Genomic DNA, 23,956 nt, shown 5'->3' on the forward strand with positions numbered 1-23,956 from the left:
TAAATGTTTAAATGTTTATTCATAAAAGTACAGCATATGCAATTATAAAAACAAAGTCATTGTTTTTGTTGTGTTGTAACTTGGGACATGCTGGTTTGCCCTCGTACGTGAGGACGAAGAGCATCATGACACTGATCACAGCTGCTGCAGTAATGCAGCTGTTGTATCAGACTATAGTGATTTCCTCATTTGTATTTCACATCTTCATTAGGTCTGTAGTGACTGAAATAATTGACACTGTGGATACAAAAGTCAAAAAAAGACTTGGTTGTACTTTCTGTATTGAGGGAATATATCTGCATTTTAGGAAATGCACTTATTTGATTTATTGCAAAGAGTTAGATGAGAAGATCAATACTATCTGTTAAATATAACCATTCAGTACAGCTAGGAGACAGTTAGCTTAGCTTAGCATAAACACTGGAAACAGGGGGACACAGCTAGCCTCGCTTTGTACAAAGGTTAAAAAAACTTTACTAGCATGTCTAAAGCTCACCGATTAACATGTTATATCCTGTTTGTTTCATCCCTACAAAAACTGAAACGTTAATATGTTGAGTTGTTTTACAAGATTAGATTATTATTAACAGGATATAATGTGTTAATTGGTGAGCTTTAGACATGCTAGTAGGCGAATTTGTTAACCTTTGGAAAGAGCCAGGCTAGCTGTTTCCATTCTGTCACTAAGCTAAGCTAAGCTAACCGTCTCCTGGTTGTAGATTCATGTGTAGTGTAAAGAGAGGTTCCCATCTTCTCATCTCACTCTGTGCAAGAAAGTGTTTAAGACATTGCTTCTCCACTCAGACTGGACAGTTGAGATGGAAGTGAATCAGGCTGTAGGGGATCTTAGGCTAATCTAAAATAACCTACAAGAAGATCTTCATCTCCCAGCATGCCTTGGAGGGGGCTCTGGATGAAGAATAAAGACACATGTTCAAGAAGTATCGTCTAATCAGGGGATCCTGTCAGACCTGTAAACATCTAAACAGCAAATGCTAAGATAAGAAGAGTCAGTGCTTCCTTTCTTGCTTTCCTGTCTTTCTTAGTCTAAAGTAAACACGACTGTTCTTTGCAAAAAGTCACAATTTACATTAGAAAAATGTACTTGTGACCAAACTTGTTCCAACAGTATTATGAAAACAACACACGTGGATTCAGTATCTTTCTCTAAGTGCTGCGGTTGTGTTTTCGTAACGATTTCTCCTTGATTATCTCTCCTTTAGGAGAAAGAAAATTGGTTAGAAGATTAATTTTTTGAGTCTGTTTAGATGCAGACCTGGATTGACTGACTAATGTAACAATGAATGATGAATGTGCAGAAAATAACGTAACATAGGTAACGTTTAGGGATATCAGAAGGGTCTGCAGTGATGATCTCTCCAACACATCAACCTGCCAAATATTAAATAACAAATTTTGAGTATAACATTTAGAAGTCAATATTCAGCTGTGTCGCTGAGGCTGGATATCCCTACACGTTTTTTATAAATCTCTTAAATTACTGGATTAACAAACAGTTTAAAATCCAATCTATGTCAAAGTTATGATTTATCAAAAAAAAAAAAAAAAACGGGAGTACACAGTAAAATCAGTCTGCTACATTACTTTTCAGTAATACTGAAGTACAAAAGTAATTTGTTAATTCGTCTAAACATAAATGCCACAGAACTATTCCTAGCATTCCTCTTTCTTTAAAAATCTCATGAATCAAACTGAGTTTTGGGCTAAAACCTCTTTGTGAGTCCGCTGGTGAGTGCGAAGGTTACTCCTCTGAGAAAAACTCTTGCCGCACGTATCGCACGTGTACGGTTTCTCTCCCGTGTGAATCCGCTGGTGAATCTCCAGATGGCTGACGCGATCGAAGCTTTTGCCGCAGAACGGGCAAATGAACCACTTCTCCTTTATGCGACGACTTGCTATAGTTTTATGCAACTCCGGGTCGTTTAAGAGAAAGAATCTGTTGTCCGGGTTGAAAGCGGACATGTTTTTAGTTTGTGGTTGTTTTTCTGAGAGGAATCTGATGGATACCCCTCTCTCTGGGTGATTTATTGCTTCTATAGGTTGACTTGGCTGAGCTTGGCTGAAAGTCACAGGAGCCCTCGGTTTACTTGACGCACCTTGACCGTTATCCCTCATGAACCTGTCAGAGTACGCCGTCTCCGTTGAATTATCTAGAATGTCCAAAGCGTTTTGAATGAGCAGGATTTCTGAGTCCAGGTTTTGCGACAACTGCTTCGGTTCAAAAAAGCAGTCTGAGTCGTCGGCGGTGTCGCTGTCTCCCACTGAAACAGACGACCACTGCTGGCTCTCTTGTTCCTCCGCAGCTTCGGCGGGTTGGTGGTTCAGCTCCATGTCGTGTTGACCGGCTCCGTCAGTAACGCTGTGTTCACAGTCCATTATCTGCTCCACGATCTGAACGTCGTCCTCGTCCTCTAGCTTGACTATTAAATCCTCGTCGTCTCTGCTGTCGCTTTCACAGTAGTCGGACTTGAGCTGCTCACTCTGTTTCTCCTCTGACTGAGCGGGTGGAGACGTTCTGTGACTCGCTGACGTGTCCGTCTTCTCTCTGAGGCTCTGCTCAGACGATAATGTCTGGACTGAATCTATAACGGGTCCTGAAATGACAGAGCAGGTTCATCTTTTTAGCCTTTATTAAACCTTTAAAAAAAACACGTTCTGATTGAAGCACCAGCAATTCTGGTAGTGACAACTGTAATTTACAAAGGCAGATTAACAGACGAATAGAATAACTGTATCAACATTAAATTACTTCTATTACTATTACTTCTATTACACAGTTGAAGTTAAAAGGTCAATAATACCCAAAGCAGACAAGGATTTTGGAAGTTCTTTATGGTACATTTATAGTCGTGTCCTGGTGAATTACATTAGTGTACTGCTGAAAATTAAATTAGTCAATTAACTGATCGACAGAAAATTGATCTGCAATTTTTTTTCAATCAAAAATGCCAAACATCCTCTGATTTAAACCTCTCAGATGTGAGGATCTTTTGCTTTTCTTTGTCATATATGATAGTATAATGAATGAATTTTGCTTTTTGACTGTTGGTCGGAGAGTACAAGCAATTTGAAATTGTGATGGACATTTTCACTATTTTCTGACATCTGATCGACTTAACAAATAATCGATTAATTGGGAGAAAATTGTCAGATTGATCAAAAATGAAAATGATTGTTAGTTGCAGCCCTGGTCTAGCGGTCTACAATATGTAACAAATCCTCACATTTGGGAAGATGGAACCAGAATATGTTTGACATTATTGCTTAATAAATGAATTAAACGACTAATGGAGTCTCAAAATCATTATTTTTTTTTGTAAATGAACTAGATCTGCAACTAACGATTATTTTCATCATTTATTAATATGTTGATTATTTCCCAATTAATCGACTAATCATTCGGTCTATAAAAATTCTGAAAACAGTGATTTTTTTCCAAATTGCCTTGTTTGTAATACTCATGTGAAGTATAATTACCTCAAACTTGTACTTAAGTAGACTACAGTACTCGAGTAAATGTAGTTATTTTCTACCACTGGTTGTAGCTTTATAATGGATTGGTCTAGTAATTGTTTCAGCTCTAGAATAAACCTCATTATTGATTATTATTTATTGACTAATCAGCGGTTATCCTTACCATCACCGGTGGGCGGCAGCAGCCTGTTCTGCTGCTCTCTCCTGGAGGAAGACGGTGAGGACAGGTTTGAAGTCTGAACCTGAGTCAGGCCCGTCAGCTGCTCGTTTTCCAACAACATCAACTTTCTATTCAGAGCTTCAATTTCGCTCTCCCTCCGGCGGAGCTCGGCCTGTACGAGAGCGAAGCCGTCCTCCCACAGTTTACTGATTTCTAACACGGCGGCTTTAGCTAGCATCTCCATGATCGAGGTTAACTTGGTCTGGAAAGCCACACAGTTGGCCATGTTTGTCCCCCGGATCAGCACCTCTGCCGGCTCTAGCGACGTGGCAGACTTGAAACTGACTTTATATGTGGGGCCGATCACACAAGAGTTGAGATCTCTCCGTTGTAGTTTACATTACAGTAGCTGTTTGAGACGAAAACATGGAAGTGTAATACAATAGTAACAGGAAACGCTGGTGACCACGTGACGGAAGATATACGGCGCTGATGTTGGGACAAAATGTATCAGTTAAACACGAACACAACCAACAGCACTTAACCTGAATAACCTTAATAAATGGCTTTTTAAAATATATATATAAGTAAGTTATCCTCAAACTTTTCCTCAAAATTTGCTGATGAAGCAGATTGGATTTCCCAGCAACTCCCCGGGGGTCCCAGACCCTCAGGGGGCCTCAGAGACTCCAGGTTCAGGGTTTGGCAGTTATAATTACTTTGTGGTAATTTAATTTATGGCAAACATAATTTATTGCCCATTATTCCACAAGTGTTATTATTTAACACTTGTGTTATTATTACCAGTGGTGGAAAGTAATTAAGTATATTTACTCAAGCACTGTAGCCTACTTAAGTACAGTTTTGAGGTAGTTGTACTTTTACTTGAGTATTTCCATGTGATGCTACTTTATACTTCCACTCTACTACATTTCAGAGGGAAATATTGTACTTTCTACTCCACTACATTTATCTGACAGCTTTAGTTACTTTTCAGGTGAAGATTTCACACAATGGATAATATAACAAGATTTTAAAATACAATACATTGTTAAAGATGAAACCAGTGGTTTCCAACCTTTTTGGCTTTTGACGTCTTACAAAAAGCAGTGTGTAGTCGGGGTCACATTTCAGATGTCTATGAGTTGTTAACAGCTCCACCAAATAGTGATTTTTCCCTCTAAACTTCTCACATGGTTTCATTTCAATAAATGTTCAAATTATCTAATATTTCACCAAAAATCAAAGATTAGAGAAAAAGTCCCAAAACTGAAAACAGATTTGTGTATCAGAACTTTGTTTTTTCTTCCTTTCTCTCCCATTAATCATCTCACGATCCCTCAGATTTATCTGCTGACCCTTTGGAGGGGCCCAACCCCTAGTTTGGGAACCACTGGACTAAACTAGCTAACTGTATATAAAGTAGTTGAAACTAGCTCCACCTCCAGCAGCTACAACAGTAACATCCTGCTCTAACACTGATGCTTCACTATTAATAACCTAATGATGTCATATATAATAATATATCAGTCAGAGGAACCAAACCACTACTTTTACTGCAATACTTTAACTACATCATGCTGATAATACTTATGTACTTTTACTGAAGTAGGATTTTTCATGCAGGACTTTTACTTGTAATAGAGTATTTTTACATTGCTGTATTGGTACTTTTACTTAAGTAAAGGATCTGAATACGTCTTCCACCACTGGTTATTACCCAATCTAGAAGTCCCATCGAGTTAAGATCTAGTTTTAGGGCTTAATATCATCTCATATTGTGCTTACATGGTGCATTTTACTATATAAATATGTACATAATTAAGTTATCATTACAAATTCAAGAAACTGGGGTGTGACAGGGGCCCTCATCAGCTAGTTTTCCCCCTGTGATTCCACCAACTGTCGGGCCCCCCTATTGAACCCACTACCCACCCACCACTCACCCTACGTGCAGCATGCACACACCACATTTTAATAGGCACTTTCCATCTGCAGCCCCTGGACTGGTAGAGACAAGCACAGCATTGCAATGCAAATTTATAAGACTAAATACAAATTTGAAATTCCAAAAACCTAATGGCAAACTGTGAATTTGGGGCTTTTGGAGCCTCTTGGGGTCTGAGAGCCCAGTTGGTAGTCCAGGCTTTCCACCAGGTATCATTAGATGTGTTCCTTTCTTAAATAGACTTTAAATTGCAAAAACTCTGTCTGGCAAGTAAGCAGGCCTATAAAGCCATAACAAAGAAAGTCCATTGGTAAAAAAGTCTCATAAATAAATCTTATTCTGTGAGAAATGATCATGACTTTGACATAATAATTTACACAAATGCTTATGAATGGTGGACTTTGTTTTAATAAGTTGTGGAAATAGGCTTCCATAATATGGAGGAGATAAAATAAGTGGAAACAAATGTGACTCGACCTCACCCAGCAGTGTTGATAATTGTCATGTGATGCTTAATAGTCTGATCCTGTTTGTTTCTCTGACACCAGGACACACAGAACGACATTGTGTCTCTATCGATGATTGAATCCTTCATGGACACATTTTAAAAAACCGCCTGTACATGCACCAAATTTATATTTAAAGGAAACCAAGAGCACCCTTGCGTGGCAGTTTCCTGCTGTTTGAGTGTGATGTACTGTATGTAGCAGTGCTTTCTTGTTTTGTCCACTAGATGAGGCTCTATTTCCATGACAGCACATAAACCTGCCTTCTAGGAAAACTCCTAAAAATTAGACCTATTTTGTCTACAGTGCTGTAGTTTGTCAGTATAAAAAGTATTTAGCTAATTTACCAATTTGCATTTACAGACATTGTGTATCTGACTGTGAATATAACCACAAAAAAAGCATCTTAAGTCTGTAAAACATATTAATGAATGAAATAAATCACAGGATCATTGTATTTCCAACTGCAATACTCTTAAGTGGTCTCCATCTGTTAAAGTAATCTCCCCATGGAAAAAATAATGGGCCAATAAAACATAAATAAACAAAAAGACCTCAAGTTTTCTTTGTCATCTCCTGTTCCCAGTTTGTTGCACACTTGAAAGAGCTTTGGTAAGATGCAATAAAGTTGGAGTCCGACAAATGTGGCGGTGGCTGTGGTTGCATTTATTACTCAAACAGACTACTTTGCAGAAGGAGTTTATAAACAGGCAAGTTATTTTTTAAATTAATTTTAACCTTTATGAGTTACAGAATGTTAAAATTAAACCCACAAAAGATAAAATTCAGTATTTGAAAGACTTTATTATTCAATTCTACATCCTTATACACTGGTTTATTGGATTTTATGTTTACTTTTCCATGCATTTATTTCTGTCTGCTGTTTTAAGTTGTCTGCTCTCTTTATTTTCCTTTTTTTGTTGGTGTATGCATTACCCCCCTCCTCAGCATGTAAATCACTTTCAACTTTATATGCAATGCAAATAAACTTCAAATAAAACAAAACAAACAGTCCGACAAAACCACACAGGACGTAGAACAACATAAAAGGCACAGGAATAGAATCATATATTTAAAAAACTAAACTAACTAACTAAGAAACGCAAAAGAAATAAGAAAACTGAAGACAATAAATAAGTAAATAAATAAAGATTACATGTTTAGATAGTAGATAGTAGTAAGGCACTTTTATGGCCTAAAAAATAATGCAGGAGACTTTTAATATCTGCAGGAAAGGCAGCAAAGTAGCTGGAGATTTAGAAAAAAATGCATTTGTTGATATTAAATTTAGCCATCAAAATATAAAAATTGACAATATACTGAAAGGAACTGTTCTTTCTTTGTGTAGGAAAAAAATGCAATTACATCAATATAAAGTAAAAGTAAAAGGCTAATCAATGAAACTTAAAGTTCTTGCCAAAAGGTCTGTAACTTGTTATAGTGGAAGAAAAGATTTTTTTCTTGTTTTATTCAGTTAATTTAGCTTGTATTAACTGTATTGACAGTTTGTAGTTAAACACATGCGCGCACACATTTCTGGCCATTGATTGGTTAAATTAACTGTCAATCAAATGTGGGCGGAGCCAGTAGGAGTTACTCTGGTGAGAGCGGAGAGACGACGGAGCTGTCAAACAGCAACAGTCGTCTGAAATATTATCCCGGACAGTTGAAGTAGAAAACGTCGGGTTTTTTGCTCGTTTGCGGGAACAAGGATTACAGAGACAGACTTCGACTTTGTTTCGTGAATTCAGCTCTGGGGAATGTGGACATACTAAAACGTCGCGGCGAAAAAACTTCTTGTTTTGTGTGTGTGTGTGTGTGTGTTGGTGGATCTCAGGCTAATGTCTGTTAGCTCCGCTCTCAGCTCGAGTTTTGTTGACAAACTAGCCAGTCGGCTAGTCTCGGAGCTAGCTGCGTTACCAACTTTACTGTGTCGGGGCTTAGCTCGCCGTTTTCGATAAATGTTTCTCCTTGAAAGGCATGGACTCCAGCTTGAACTGGTCTTGCAAACATCTTCATGAAATAAAAACAGGTAAGTCAGCTTAAGTTGAAATAAGGAGTGAAAGCTAATACTGACTCTTGCTGCTTTGGTTTGTTTACATTTTCTGTCTGGCGTTTACTAACACGTTACTAACACATTTGACATGTTTTTCGAGCTACTAATTATTTATCTAACTACCTCTACTTAGTATGACTTATACAAAGCTCTTTTGGCAGCATTGAGTCATTAGCTGTCTATGGTATCCAGATAATGGGCAGTTTTTTTCCACGGAGGCTGCCCCATGGACTTATTCATTACTTTAAACCCTTGAAGAATGACAGGTATGCAACGGCTCAAATATCATGGCAGTTTACCAATAGATTGTGGTCAGATATAAGAGGCTGCTATTGACTTGTTGAATGTGACCTTGCTCAAATACTTGACAAAGCTTGTTTTTTTAGTGGGGGTAAAAAGGAGGTAGAAAGGACAGTAAATTGCTCAAATGCAGACATGTGTTTTGAGAAGATTTTAATAACAGTAAGCAGGTTTAAGTCAGTAGATTTAGTTGTGAAATTGTAGTATGTCCAGGCCTGTAAGATTAGTGCTTGTTTTTTCCCTTCTTTTGAGTTGCACATGTACACAGTCCACGAGCAAATGATTACCTCTCACACATATTCACACGCCCATTTAATACTTCTTGTTCCTCACACACAGACACACTAACGCTCTCTGTCACCCACCATTATAACATCACTTAACTTGTGATTTATCGCTGACATTTTCTATTAGTCTCTAATCCACTGGGACACAGCTGGATAGTTTTCAGGCCCCCAAACTACTGTTAAAACATTTGGCTTGAGGCTGCTTTGGAGATGTCCCATCTGTTTTGGAGTACCAACTGGCCACATTTTACAGACCAAAAAAAAAAAAAAAAAGGCCGCCTTTTAAAATTCCACCCTTTTCTGTCCATAGTCTCCTTTTACTGTGGTGTTTTAAATGCATGGTCGTAGGATTTGAAGGCAACAGGGTATAGTTTGGAAACAAATATAGTAATGAACACTGGTGGCTTGCCTGTTTTCTTCTTCTAATCACTTGCATCAAGAAGATTTGTAGCAGCATAGCTCATGGAAGGTTTCCATAGGTTTGGTTAGGGTTGTTTTCACTGTAATTGGGCTGTATGCTGATCAGAAATGATGCTGCTGATGTCTGCTTATCATGTTGGCAGTAGACGTGGGAGTACAATTCTCTCTCTCAGCCTACACTTTAAGCCTGGAAGTATAACCTGAACGTAGGCTGATTTCACTCACCCACGCTGAACTGCAGAATGACACAGGACCAACTTTTTTTTTTTAGAATATAATTTGCATGACTGAAATGCTAGTAAGTGTGGGAAGTCTGTGTTTAGTCAGTATTCGCTGCCTTGACCACTGATGTGGGTGTGTGGATACAGAAGCTCTTCTCTGTTGCTGCTAGCTGTTTTGAGTCAAGGGTGAGTTTTATATTTTACTCGCTGACCTATTCTCGTCTACCAAGATAGAACGACATTGATTAAAAGTGTGTGTCTGTTCTTGCTCTTGGATGGGAAAGCTACTGAAATAGGATAGGAAAGCTTAGGTCTGGTACTTGTGGCTTGCATTTTTCTTGGCACAGAGACTTTTCTTTTTTTTTTTTTTTTTTTCTCTCTGTGGTATCGTTTCAACAAGGCAGAAAATGAGGTGTCATTGGAGAGAAAAGAGAAAGAGGTGGATGAAAAGCCTTTTAAGGATGTGGCCAGGACAGAGAATGACATCAGAAGTAGTCCAGTAGGTCTACAGTAACTCTCTAAGAGTCCAGTGTCTGTGATGTAATGCTAATGGACCACGGCAGAATCTGGCCGTGTCATCTCAATGCTTATTTTAGGATTTTAGACCTCATCTGGGTCTAAAATTGACTTCTGTGTTTCTTCTGTGGGTTAATAAAGGCCTCTTCTGTATATTAATTTGAAATCTCCATCTTTGTTACTTTTTATATTGTTTGACTGAACTGTTTGCATTATGCTTTATGTACACATACATTGTAAAATTCTGATTACACCTGGCAAATATGGCTGCAATATATTAAATCTGTTTGTGATGACAGATCAAAGTACTTCATGTTAGACTTTGCATCCTTGATATACGATAGCGTAAACTCTGTGACTTTATTTTATGATTATATATGAGCTCATTGTGGGACTTAAAGTACTTAAAGGAATAGTTCACCCAGAAAGGAAACTTTAATCTTTGTTCTTTTTATCATGACATCCGTATTTTCATGTTACACAGTAAGTTTGTTTGTGCAACTCTGTGTCAGCCTTCTCTTAAAACAACTGAAGTGCATCAAAATCGGGCTGCAATTTAAGTGAAAATGCCCATCGCAATCTCCTAAAGCCCAGCACTTGTCTTCAGATGTCTTGTTTTGTCCAACCAACAATCCCAACTTCAAACATATTCAATGTACAATGATGTATAACTCCTTCTCCTTCTGAAAATCCTTACAATTAAAAGTCTGGAACTAGATAATGAATAGCATTTTCCCCTTAAAAATGGCTTTGAACTCGTGAGACACTAAGATGGTGCTGCTGTTGGATTTATTTGGATATCTGTGGGCTAAAAAACTGTCATCATAGAATAACCCCCAAGCAGAGATCAACAATAATGGTTGCTTAGTTTCCCCAAGCAACCAAACTGGACCACTGTAAATCATTTTGTTTGACGTGGTTGCCTCTGTTGGTAACCACTGTTGCTGTGTGTGTAGAATCTTCTGTCTACAACAAGGAGAGTGCAGGCGTCGCATTGATTTACTCCGTTGGAGATGGCAAAACTCAAATTAAATGTGGAGTAAGGCTGAGCAATAAAGATAACATTTTCTATCACATATTTTTTTTTTTACATTTTTACATTGTTATTGCTGTATACATCATGATATCATTATCTGGAAATTCATTTGAGAAGTAGTTTGTGACCAGCTGGACATCAGGATCTTAAGAGCATTATTTTGTTTAGGCTCACTCCTCTCAATGGAAGGCTGCTTCATCCATTATTGTATTCAACAATTATGTATAAGATGTCTAGTTTCAGATTTATTAAGGCTTCTGACGCATTCTGCCCCAAAACATGTGCAGTATTTATCAAACAGGTGACCCAGATGTGTTTGCAGTGTCCATCTCTGTCCTTTTTGCATGATCATTAAAAGAGGATTGCGCAGATAATTAAAGATATTTTAACACAGTTTGATTATGTATTCCTCTGGATTAACTGAGGTCACGCAATTTGTGATGGTCAGTTTTGTGTGTGAAATTCTCTGCGTCTAAGACTGAGGCATGAACACAGATGGGATTTCCAAGAGCTACAAGGAAGGTTGTTGTAGAGAAAAGAATCGTGCATTACATTTAGACTTGTATGTCACTAAAAATGGATTATTAGAAAGAAAAATTAAGCAACAAGGCCATTATTAATGAGCGTTATGTCTGATTACTGTAACATAAATTGTGTGTGTGTTCATCACACTTGCTTAACGAACTGTTCAATCACTACAGGCTACAACTACACTTGTCTTTCTTATGTTAAGAAAGGTAAATGTCCACTCTGAGTTATCTTCACTCCACCTCCTCGCTGTCTCCAATATTTTGTGCCTCCTAATGTATTTATAATTATATAGATGCTAAAGAGTAACATTTTGATGGACAGTTTTTTTTGTCAGTAGGTGGAGTTGAACCACAGTCAAAGTAAATGTTCTGTAATCAAGATCACTATGTTACTATGTCTTTTCTGGGCTTGGTGATCTCATAGCCCTCCTTCCCTCGCATCGTCCGAGGGGTGAGTTGTGTGCAGGGTGTGCAGTCCAGGAGCTGACTCCATAATGAGCTGCTATCTTAGTAAACCAGGTGCTGAATATGTGCAGATTGCAAAGTTGTGCTGTAAAAAAACCACAGCACAACTTTGCACAACAGTTTTTTTTTCTTAGTAAATCTGGGCCTCAGTCTTCAGTCTCAAGTAAAAACATAAGCTTTTCACAAATGCCTTCAAAGGGAAAAATAACTGAAGGGGAGTTTTTTTGTTCCCGTCTCAGTTAGAAGGAATGTGTTTTTCAATATAGTTTTACTCCACTTTTCTTTTAAAGTACTCGGAGGAAAGATTTATAACTAGATTCAACATGTTTTATCAACAAAAGAAATCTCTGTCTGGCATAAAGTATTCTTGAAAGTTCTTGAAAATTTGAAAGCTACATTGTTTATGAGTGTAAAAAAGACCTTCAGCCCAGACTTCCTTCCCTGTCCCCTTTGTACCAAGCTGATTTTGTTTTGGATGGCAGAAAGGTTCAGGACCTGAGCTATTCCTTGGCTAATCTCCCATAATTGGACAATTGGTCCTTATTACAGCCATTACATTTGGGCCTGTTGAGCAATAGTGGCTTGTCTCATCCATCACAAGGCAAAACCCCAGTTTACAGCTACAGCTGCTATTGAACAGCCAAATCTTTCAAGAAAGACAGAATAGCATGTCAGCTTTTGTTTTTTTCTGGAAAGGGTTCCTGTGATCATATTGTGTTATGCTTCCCCTCCATCCTTTGGGACAGTAGGATTCACAAATAAATGGTATTGTGTGTGTCCTTGGTAGTCACTGAAATGCCCCTATATTTATTTTTTTCTCTTTACTTTCTCCAGGTCTCCGAGGGCTTACTATACATCAGTTAAACATGTGAAATCCCCCCCCCCTTTCCATCCTGGTGGACTCCCCAGTTACGAGCAGTGAGGAGGAACAGGACTACAGGAAAACGTCTTGTATCCAGCCAGTGTTTGTCATCGGGGGCTGCCCTAAACAAAAATTTTAAACCGAAGTCTATGTGCGTGACATATTTTCTCCCAGGACACAAACTGAGCAAATTCTGTGCTGCGGTGGATCCCTCGGCACCATTAAAACAATCTAGTGCTCTTGTCATGTGGGTACATTACAGAAAAAGGCCCATATTACCCTCACTGGTATCACCGTCTTTCACATCACCATGGACCGGAACAAACGCAACTCCATCGCTGGGTTCCCTAGACGACCTGACCGTCTCAATGAGGACAGAGATGGTATTGTAGGGGTTGGGGTCTGCGATATGGGCATGAACCCGCCTTCACAGGTCAGTCTTTGTTTTTTACTTATCAGTTAGATGCATTTCACAAGTGTAGTCAGTGTATATGGTACATTACACAGGGTTCTTTTGCATTGACATTTACATCTGGCAGATTTTATCCAACGCGATTTACAAGTGAGGCAGGACAACCAAACATTAGAGGACAGTAATTTAAAAGAGCCGTGGTACAAATTCTCAAGTAGCTGACCAAGTAGAAGTATAATGAGAAAGAGCGCTAGAAGGAAGGTTGTTTTTAAAAAAAATGTATTTGTTTTTTAAATTAAAGTAAGAAACAACTGGAGGTAGACAAGTGCATAAGAAATACCGGAAAACAACAAAATTAAGTTAAGATTAGAGATGGTTGGGAATATTATTCATGTCCATCCATCAATCTTTTCACCTAAATTCTTTTTCCATCTGTGATTTTGGCTTTCTTTGCAAATTACAGGATAAATAAGCATCTCCATAAAACAGTAATTGTTCAATAAATGCAAATACTGTTGATTGATTTATCTGAAATTCTGTTTTGGTATAAACACACAAGCATAAGTGTCCTTGCTGGATTTTGGGGGTTGAGGAGTTTGTGGTTGCCTTGTGACACAACTCTAATCGTACTCTAAATAAAGTCTTTAGGTGTAGTTTCTAGTCTTTTAGTCCTTGTTCTGCTTATAGACACCATTATCTCAAATATCTGAATTGCCTGTTTGATCAGTATGTCTTGAGTTTTCCTGCACAAACAAGCAAGTTATTAACCTGACGTACCAAAGGGTTTGTTACACAGAACCATCTGAGAAGTCGTCCTTGGCAACTGTTTGTAAAAGGGCAGGAACTTTAAAAAAAAAATACTCGGCAGGTGATTGGGTGAACCATCTGTCTATCACCGTCTTACCTTGTGAGGCAGCTGGATTTACGAGATCACGTGAGAATCCTCATAGGACGCTGATTGGTCTGAACCACCGGTGGTTCGGACACAAGCGCATAACTCAAAGCCTGACGAGATGGATTCTCGCGTGATCTTTTGATGTCATGATCTTGCAAATCCAGCTGCCTCGCAAGATAAGCAAGTTATAGCGACGGTCCTATAGCATTCCCATCAGGTAAATACTGCATCGTGACCTGTTGATACCAGTCTGCTCCTGTCTTCTCCAGGTGGGCAGGGTGTGGCCATCATCCTACAGAGCCCTCATCAGTGCCTTCTCTTGTCTTACACGCCTTGATGACTTCACCTGTGAGTGGATTGGCTCTGGATTTTTCTCTGATGTCTACAAGGTGGGTAGAGATCAGTTGTTATTTCTTTTCTTATGCACCCTCATCAGCTTTATCTCCTATCTTTTCTGGGTTTTTTTTTTGCTACCCTACTTGACTTCATTTTCTGCCCATTTCCATCCCCTTGTTTTATTCCTGTGACCTCTCATTTTCTCCTCAGGCGTCCTCCCTTCCATCCATCTAACGTGCTTTATAATAGATTAGATGTTTATCAAATCACACACACACACACACACATGACCACAGAATTTATTTTCCCTGATGCGTGACAAAAGTCATTCTGGTATACTGTGCCTTCTGTACAGTGGTTAGGAATTTGAATATCATAGAAATGAAAGGGAACTTGAAAAGTATGGCCTTGAAAAGTAAACGCCATTCATAAATAATGAAACGACGAAACTCAGTCACTTTTCATTTGATTCGATCTCATCAAGTTGGTGAGCATGGTGGGTCAAAGACTGGGTCAAAGACGGCATCTTGATCTTCGCTTGCTACTCTTCCCCTGACATTTTGAGGTCAAGTTAAACCACAATCACTTCAAAGACATCACTTAAATACGAGCTTGTTAACCCTGTTACTTCATCCCCTCCCCCTTCTCCAGGCATGTGGATGGGAGTCACACAAGCACACTTAGGATTATGAGTTTGGCTTTGAAAAATGAACGCTTCTTTATCAAACATCCATCAGCGGGGAAATTAAATTTCTTTGATCTGTTCTTTTTAGTGTTATTATCGAGACACCATGACAGTGTTGAGGTTTGGCACGGCCCATGTGGTTTAGATAAGCAGTGTGAAAATAAAATAGCCATGGCCTTGATAGACTGATAGCAGTTCATTTTTAAGTTGGTTCAATGCAACTGCTGTATAGAAAGTTACATGCTTTTCTGAGCATTAATCAGAACTTTTGTGTGCATATAAGATAGATCTCTTGTTTTTGTATTGTGTGTAAAGGGTTCACACGCAGAATAAAGTTGACATGTATGGGGGAAGGGTTGTCTATGATCTCCGACCGAAGGGAAATGATGCCTGATTAACTAACACGTTGGCCTCGAATGACATTAAGCTCAACTTCATTTCCTATTTTTGTTGTGTCATATTGCAGTACAGTGTACAGGAGCTTCTATTGTTCTGGTACCATGAATCTGCCTACAATGATGTGCCATCCGTTGCATGTATAATTGATAACTCCTGTTAGATTCGTGAACTGGCGTGACATTTATTTTCCATTGTGTCTCACTGTCAGGCTATAACTCAGAGTTGGGTCGATGGATGATAGTGTTATTGATGGTGTCTGACAGCTATCCGTGATATTGGATTGTGATGCATGCATGAGGTTGGGGATGACCTAAGCCGCTCTGCAAGATCTGTACTGGAGCTAATCAAGGGATATTTTAATTGAGCCTATATTTATTATTTATATTGTTTTAACCCGTTGTGCTCCAGATGTGCCAGCTCAAAAACACCCCATTGTGGGCTGTGTAAACACTGGAGCTGGCACATGACAAAAATAAAAATCCAGCAACAATTTCAATTAATGATATCCACATTTAAATCATGTGTCAGTGATTGAAACAAGTATGCCTTTTTTTGGTTAAAAAGTGGTCAACAGTTGCTTCGGTGCTGCTGCTCTTTAATAAAATGCATTTGAACTTCAGTATGTTGTCCAAAAACATCTCCCACAACAGTTCTTCTCTCCATGGATCTTTTTAATAACACACTATAGGACACACACACACGATACAAAACACTTTAGTATACTGTACACAATAATAAAACATACCATTTATTGTTTGGAAAGGAAAGTGATGATGGAGGCTGTAAGTCGTCTACCGTTAAACTGACTTTACTTTTGTTAATGTAGGCCTTCTTAGAGGTATGTGTTTAATTACAATTACAATTTAATTTAACAGACGCCTTTATCCAAAGCGACGTACATCTGAGACTGATACAAAACAAGCAGGGATCTAGTCAGGAGACAACAACACGAGCAAGTGCCATAAAGCTTAAGTTTGAGTCCAATAGGACGTAGGTGCCAACAGGCGGTGCAGCTTTGTGCAGCTTTATTATTTTGGACAATGTAGGTTAAGTATTAGATTGGGATTGTCTTGTTTCTCTGTCAGTCTAAATCTAAAATGGACTACCTAAGTATTTCTTTTGACCTTTGAGCCAAATTGGGCTTTAATTGAGCGAATCTGCAAACTGTAAACGTCCAACTTCCAACACTTCTCTCCTATCATCGTGTAGTTACCACCTCACCCTCTTGGGAAATACCTGTCAATGCTTTTTTTAACAAGAGAGAAAGGAATCCATGGGTAGAAAGAGAGAGAGAGGAAAATGGATACGAAGACGAGGAAATTGGACCGGACTGATGAAAGGGTTGAAGTTGAGGAGAATGACAGACGGAGACAGGAACGAAAAGACGATGAAATTAATGGTGATAGAGGTTGAGGCATAGAGGAGGAGGAACCAGAGGGGGAAAAAAAAACTTCAGATGGTGGAGAGTTGTGGTGGCAAGAATAATGAACGGGATGAAAGATGGGGGTTGAGAGGAGGTTTTTGGAGTTTATGGAGTACAAGGGATGGGGGCAGAAAAGGGTTGCGGACGAGATGAAGAGGAGTTCTGTAGAAGAAGGTGATTTAGAGGTTTGCTAGAGTTTGGGTTAGGGGGAGGAGGACAGAAGGGAGAAAGGGTTTAGAGGAGAAGGAGAAGTGGGGGTTATGTTTTCCAGTAACGTGCAGTGGTTGAAGAGAGGAGATAGCATAGAGCAGAAAGGCGGGGGGACGAGAAGAGAAAAAAGGTAGAAGAGAAAGATGTGTGTAAGAAGAGCTCGGGGTTGACTGCTGGGGAATATGAGGATTGGGGATGACGGTTTGTTGGAGGCCACAGCGAGGAGGAGAAAGAGGGGGATCGGGAATAAATGCAGATGGGGGGATGTGAAGAGTGAGGAATAGGGGGGTCGGAGGAGGATGGATGGATGTGGGGGAGGAGGCCTTCAGGGGAGTGGCCATCTGTTGTCTCTGCTGTCCTGCGGTGGAGACTGTCGGCTATTATAGCCAGGCCCCTCGCTTTGAACTTGAACAGAGCGATTTTCTGTGTGCGTATGTATAAGAGGGAGAGAGAAGCATACACAGACAACTCCCACAATCTGACTCAAAACTCCTTTATGATTTTCCTACTTTACGTAGATAATGGCGACAATTCAGACTCCTTAAATGATGTTTTCATACACCAACATTGCACTATAGCAACAGCATTGACCAGCATTATATATTATTGACTTTCATTGCTAATACCTCCTGTGTAATCCATATTGTCTTTGTCCCATCCGTCAATTCTCATTCTTGCTGTAAGTGATACCGCCCGTTGTGCCACCAGTGCAACGTGGCCGTGATGATGGAAGAAACTCAAAGAGCCATTGTGACAAGATGACATAAAGCTGCCCACTGTTGTACTTAATACGACTGACAGTCTGTTTGGTACCATATTTTCCATTTTGTACCATCCAAAATTATGTTGCATCACTTCTGCCAAGTATTATATCTTGTCTTGAATCATATATTATCACAGCAACATCTTGTTTTAAGTCCCCATATTTAGTATTTACAAGCAATACATGAACATTTAATGAATGGTTTATACATTATAATATAGTTGTAATAAGCTATAAGGACATTTTACAGTTTTTATTAATGAACAGTATTTGTCAACTTCTTCTATGAGGACATATGTTATATTATTACAACAGTTTTACTATATTATCAATCTGATCTATTTATCTGTATCTGTATAAGCTTCATAAAAGTTGAATTCATGGCAGAGCTGTTGTATTGAACTGCATTAGATTGCACAGATGTTTCTAATAAAGTGCTTGGTGAGTGTATATAAACCATTTATTAACTGTTTGTGCACAATATCTACTACAGTTGAAAATGGCCAAGATGTAGATTTATGGTGCCACGAGTACAGTAGCAAAAATGTGATAAAACTGTAGCCATTATACAAATATAATGGTGAACATCTCAATTTTGCATGTGTGTATGATGCATCTGAATCATTTCCTGTATTTTATTTACTTGTCTGGAGCTCCTGATAATGTTCGAATAGACTCTTCGTCGCTGACTACCTACAGTATAGACACCGGCAGAATCAATTTAGCCTTGTCAAACCCCCTGAACTTTCCTCATGGTCTAAATATGTTCGCTGTGTTTCAGCGTCAGGAAACGAGGTAGCACGTTAAAGTTGTTATATCAGTCTGCAGCAGCTCAGTCATCTGATGTGGTGCCTTGTGGTTTGCAGATGTGCATACGTGTTCAGAAGAACTCCAGCTCTCGGTAATCAATATCTGTGCATTGTAGATTCTCTGAAACCTGTGGTGTGAAAACCTCAGATCATTTCAACTACGATTGTGAGGAAATAGGGGCTATTGTTTAGATGTGCAGGGTGGTTGTCGTTGTCCTAAATAGAACATTTACTGTGATAAAAAAACCATTTGTTTAGGTTTCAGAAGAGAGATTAAATGTGCTAAGTGCTCTTTTAGAGGCCTTTTCACCCTATGAAACATAACATTCTGGGGAAAGGTTTTGGACTGGAGGTATTTTTGGAAAATAAATGTCAGTGTTTTGGAATTCAATTTAATGTCTTTGTTTTTTAAATGAACACTGGAACACATAGTACTGCTTGTTCTTAGTCAGGAGTGTTTTATGATTTTCGCAACAGTGTTCATACACATTTGGTAGTCCCAGTCCCAGTCAATGTTTATCAATCATGAAACCCATCGCCAACATGCCGCCTGCTCTTCAGAGACTGTTCCGCTCTCTTTTTAGTACCGTGATCTCACTTGTAATTCAGTAATATTTTTAGTCTTCAAGATCTGACAAACCAAACTATGTCTTTTGTTATAGCACCGTGTGTCCTGTTTTTAACATCAGCAGGAAGGACTTTATTGCTTATTGCTGACGTGTCCTGTCTACAGTGTGGCTTGCCTTTCACCCAAGGCATGCTGAGATAGGCTCCAGTCAACCATGGATGGTCATGCCACCACTATTTAACAATGAGATGGAAACTAAAAATCCCAATGCACAATAATACAAAATTGATTGTACAGCAGCTCTGGATTGACACATCTACTTTGTCATGGCTGGTCAGCAGTGACTGACCTCATTTCAGTTCTCTTTTGTGTGCTACCTCCCTTTTCTGCTTCCTCTGCTGTCGTGTAGCATGAGCCAGATTTTTTTGCAGTGTTTCTAGCTCTGTTCCTATAGTGGCCCAATCTGAAAATTATTTAAATTATATGTTAATCCATAGTTTATAACATCATTCTGAAATCCTATCCCTGGTTTCGCAGCTTCAGAATATCATTTATATACAGTAAAGAACATTGTTTGGATGTATTTGACTGTATCTGCAACGTGTTGAAATGGGTTTAATTGGTTTTGCAGGTGTGTCACCGAGCTTCAGATCAAGTTATGGCCCTGAAGATGAACAAGCTCAGCAGCAACAGAGCAAACATGTTGAGAGAGGTCCAATTAATGAACCGGCTTTCACATCCAAACATACTCAGGTTGGTATCTTAATAACTGTTTACTGTAACCAAGGGGGGGGGGGGGGGGGGGGGGGGTTAGTAAAATATGTGAATTCCATCTCACTTTTGAAACTGTGCTTGTTCTACTACCCATCGGACATCAGCTTGAAAGGGATTTAATGCAGCTTATAAAACAAATTAACCAAGGAACACACCATTATTTTCCAAATGGTTGATAATTGCATTATCACATAAGGGCAGATTCTTTATAAAACATGATTAGCTCTGGTGCAATAAACCTTTTATTGGTATTTATCTACCCGTAACATATTTTAAGGTCTAATCCATAAGGCCTGTTATGTATCAGTTCATTATAAGACAGGTGCCAGTAATAACTTGGAATGAGCTCACTTTCATAAATTCACAATAGGATTATTTTAAGGCTTAAGAGTTTAGATTACTGAGTAACAGCTAATAACAAATAGAGTAAATCCTTATTATTTCCGCACAAATGATGTTGCACATTATATTAGTCATTTCTGTTAACACCTGACACACATGGTTATTAATTAGATATATTTTCTCGTGCTGTCTGCCTCTACCTTCACCTCTGCCTCGGTTCTCTCGCTTGCTCATGAGTCTGTGGTTGTGACCTGTTTCCTTTGGGGTTAGCTAGAAACTGTGTCAAACACAGAGCCTATTAACAATGGATTTTCTAAACTGCCAGCTCTTGTTAGAGTTGCAGCAGCTGCCTAGAGGCGAAAAGCAAGGAGGACCCTTTCTGTCACAAGGGAATAGGACTAATCTATCAACACCCCAGTTAATTTTTTAGAGAATCTGGTCAATGATTGGTCCGACAAAAAGGGTAAAGTTTGACCCTTTCATCTGCAGTGCCTCAGAGACACTTTCTGTCTGTTTTGTATCACCTCTATTCCACTCCAAACTCCTGCAGGGACTTTGACTTTAGCAGAAATCATCACCAGCAAACACATTTTAGAGCAGCTCTTTAATATTGACTGTTTTTATGAGCTGACCAATCACAGTTCAGTGGAGGTGGGACTTAATGCAGCTTAGATAGGTGACTGGATCCTCTACCTCTATTACCAAGACACAAAGCACTTGCAATCTTCTCTTTGGTCAAACTACAATATGCCAAAATATGCCAATACTTAAACCTGTGACAGATGCAAAATTGTGTATTTATTGTATTTACTGCAAACCTGACAAGTATAGAATTGTAATTGTGTCTGTTATCACCTGCAACAAAGAATTGAGCTTTTTTCATGAATACATAATAGTATAAACTCTTGTTTATTTGTGTTATTGGGCGGGTGTGAATGTAAAATAACTGTCCATCATTTCTCACTTTTTATCCCAAAAAGACCATCAGACAACTTGAGCACATTCGCTGCTGCCAGAGTTATAACAAGAACCAGGAGAACTAAGCACATTACACTGACTTCAGGTTACTTATAGAGGAGTTTTTTTAAAGTGCTGCTGCAAGTTTATAAATCACTCAACAGCCTCGGGCCACATACAATCTAAAGCCAGTAGGTCTCTCTGATCTGTAGGAAGCAGTCAGCTGATAGTGCCTTGAGTCAGAACTTTGAATTGGCTCTGTGTTAAAAGGTGCTATACAAATAAACCTGCTCGCCTCACCTTTTACGACAGGAAAATAAAAAGTCGGCAGACAAAATAAAACTTTATAGGAATGAGAATATAAATCCTTTCAATCTCAATTACATCGGCTATGATGTCCCAGAGTAGTATTGTTCCTGTTTTTGCAGTAATAACTTTATATCAAGTTCACATTCTGCTACGGGGTCATGTGTTTTGAACATGCACATACATGCATAGATGTCTTGGCATGCGTGTGTGTGTACTTGTGTACACGCACACATGCTCAGTATCTTTTACAATGCCATCTTTGTTGAGCATGCCTAGTGGATTGTGTGTGTGTGTGTGTGTGTGTTTTTTTTTCTGTGTGTTAACAAGGAGGAAACACTGAGGGGGTCTTTGTTAGCTAAAATCCAACAAGGACCCACAAAGTCGACCTTTTCATTGCCTCTGGAATTATGAGGCCTTCAGCGCTGCTCGTGAACAAAGTTGGTTCATATGTTGCTCTGCACACACTCATTGTTTGTTTTTAAATGAAGGAGTGCACGGTCCTCTCTGGGTTAAGGACGTTTTCCAACCTCTTGGTATTAAGAAGATTCTTAAAACTCCATCAAACAAGTTTAAAATGCATTTTTACTAAGCTAAAAGCAAGGTATAGGTTTTTAATACAATTACATCCAGGGCATCACAGTTGTAGAGACACACACACATAAATGAAAGAGTAGTAAGGAAGATACCGTGTATTTTTTATTAAGAATGTGTAAATTGATAGGAAAGGTAGAGGGGAAAATGTAAGGAATGCAGGTGAAGCGTCTGAGCTGTTATTATCCTCCTGTTAACAGACAGTCTCGCAGGAATCACTTGTCTGGTCTTGCCTGCTGGAATCTTAATCTTTTCTTAACTATGCTTCCTGCTTTCTCTGTTTACCCACGACAGAGAAGGTTGTCCAAGTGCTCTGTTAAGATATTTCCAACTTATTTTAATTTATATGACCCTATAGAGTAAACTAAAATCTGTATGCACAGGAGTTTTTTTTCTCAACTTTTTTTTATATGGTGAAAATAAGTAAGATGTGACTGTTTTTAACTCTAACAAAAGTCCTGTTGTCTCAACAGTGAAATCATGACATTATGAGACCAGTATTCAACAACAACTTCACTCTGCATGTCTTTTGTGGTCTTGTAGGTTTAAGGGAGTGTGTGTTCATGAGGGCCAGCTTCACGCCTTGACGGAGGTAGGACAACACACACACACACACAAACACACCATTTCACATTAAAACTTCCGTACAAACTAATGATATGTGAGATCAAAGTGGCTCTAATAATAAAAAGGTGGTATGCTTATGTTCTAGTACTTATCGTGCCTACATGTGAGTGTGAGCACCTGTGTTTGTGTGTTTTGTTGTTACTATTTTTCAGGTGAACATCACGTCATCCATGAACACAACATAGTACCACAGTAGTAGCCTGTAATTGTGGAAAACCAAAAGAACTCAATGTTCTTAAGGGCACGTAACACTTAAGCTGCATCCTTGTGTGTGTGTGTGTGTGTGTGTGTGTGTGTGTGTGTGTGTGTGTGTGTGAGAGAGAGAGAGAGGGAGGAAGAGGGAGGCAGAATTTGATACAGACAGCTAATGAAATTATCCAGAGATGCTTAAAGATAGGACCATTAGGGTTACAGTGAGCAATATTTATATTTTTAGGCAGCACATAGCCTATATTTAACCTTTGTCTGTTTATCTGTGTGTCTGAGTTTGTGTTTGCGAGAGGGAGAGAGAACTTTTTTGGTTGTGATAATCATTTATAAGTCATGGAAAATACATGATAAGGAGTTGATATATTTAGAAACAATAGTCTGTTAATCATAGTTGTACAGTAGGTCAATCTAATTCTCCTAATTTGGAAGACAAATGAATGGTGCAAAGGGTAACTTGAGGCAGAATTAACATGGCATCCCTGTTACAGTGGATTTACTTAATCAAAACAAGCATCAAATGTTGGTTCTCTATTTTTTTTTTCCTTTGGCATAAAAAGACCATGCATCATCATGAAGCAGATGCACTTTGACAGTATTTAAAAGAGGATGTTGCTTTTTTAAAATGACTATATATATAACTAGAGCCAGTTTAGAGCCAGTCGCTGGGTATCATTTCACTTTCTGGATAAAGGAAATATTGACACATGATGGATGGTGGACAGGAAGAAATGACGATCCTTCTAAAACAAAAAAAACATTTTTTGCTGCACCCTCCTCTTGATGCACAAGTTTTATTCAGGGATGATAACATCACCGTATTAGTTTGACATCCCAAGCCACAAGC

At 38.8% G+C, this 23,956-nt stretch overlaps 2 protein-coding genes across 3 annotated transcripts in view; one reads left to right on the plus strand and one right to left on the minus strand.

Annotated features, from left to right (window-relative positions):
- LOC137194552 (uncharacterized) lies at nucleotides 1–4,147 on the minus strand. The gene is made up of 2 exons (XM_067606539.1): nucleotides 3,659–4,147; nucleotides 1–2,615 (listed from the first exon to the last, which is right to left on the minus strand). Exons 1-2 carry the CDS (start codon nucleotides 3,939–3,941, stop codon nucleotides 1,708–1,710), a joined length of 1,191 nt encoding a protein of 396 aa, XP_067462640.1. The 5' UTR covers nucleotides 3,942–4,147; the 3' UTR covers nucleotides 1–1,707.
- Nucleotides 4,148–7,703: 3,556 nt separating this feature from the next.
- Nucleotides 7,704–23,956, plus strand: part of tesk2 (testis associated actin remodelling kinase 2) — a 31,576-nt gene continuing 15,323 nt past the window's right edge. For both annotated transcript variants that reach the window (XM_067606529.1, XM_067606530.1), the window contains exons 1-5: nucleotides 7,704–8,141; nucleotides 12,775–13,235; nucleotides 14,379–14,498; nucleotides 19,934–20,055; nucleotides 22,819–22,867. In XM_067606529.1, the coding sequence (XP_067462630.1) occupies nucleotides 13,113–13,235; nucleotides 14,379–14,498; nucleotides 19,934–20,055; nucleotides 22,819–22,867 (414 nt within the window). In that variant the 5' untranslated portion in view covers nucleotides 7,704–8,141; nucleotides 12,775–13,112. The remainder of the gene's footprint in view (nucleotides 8,142–12,774; nucleotides 13,236–14,378; nucleotides 14,499–19,933; nucleotides 20,056–22,818; nucleotides 22,868–23,956) is intronic.

Source organism: Thunnus thynnus, chromosome 12 (genome assembly GCF_963924715.1).
Source record: "Thunnus thynnus chromosome 12, fThuThy2.1, whole genome shotgun sequence".
NCBI classification, from domain to species: Eukaryota; Metazoa; Chordata; class Actinopteri; order Scombriformes; family Scombridae; genus Thunnus; species Thunnus thynnus.

Coding starts and splice junctions, on each gene's coding strand:
- LOC137194552 (XM_067606539.1), bottom strand. CDS start 3,941: ATGGCCAACTGTGTGGCTTTCCAGACCAAGTTAACCTCGATCATGGAG. Junction 2,616..3,658: donor GCTGCCGCCCACCGGTGATG/GTAAGGATAACC, acceptor CTGTCATTTCAG/GACCCGTTATAGATTCAGTC.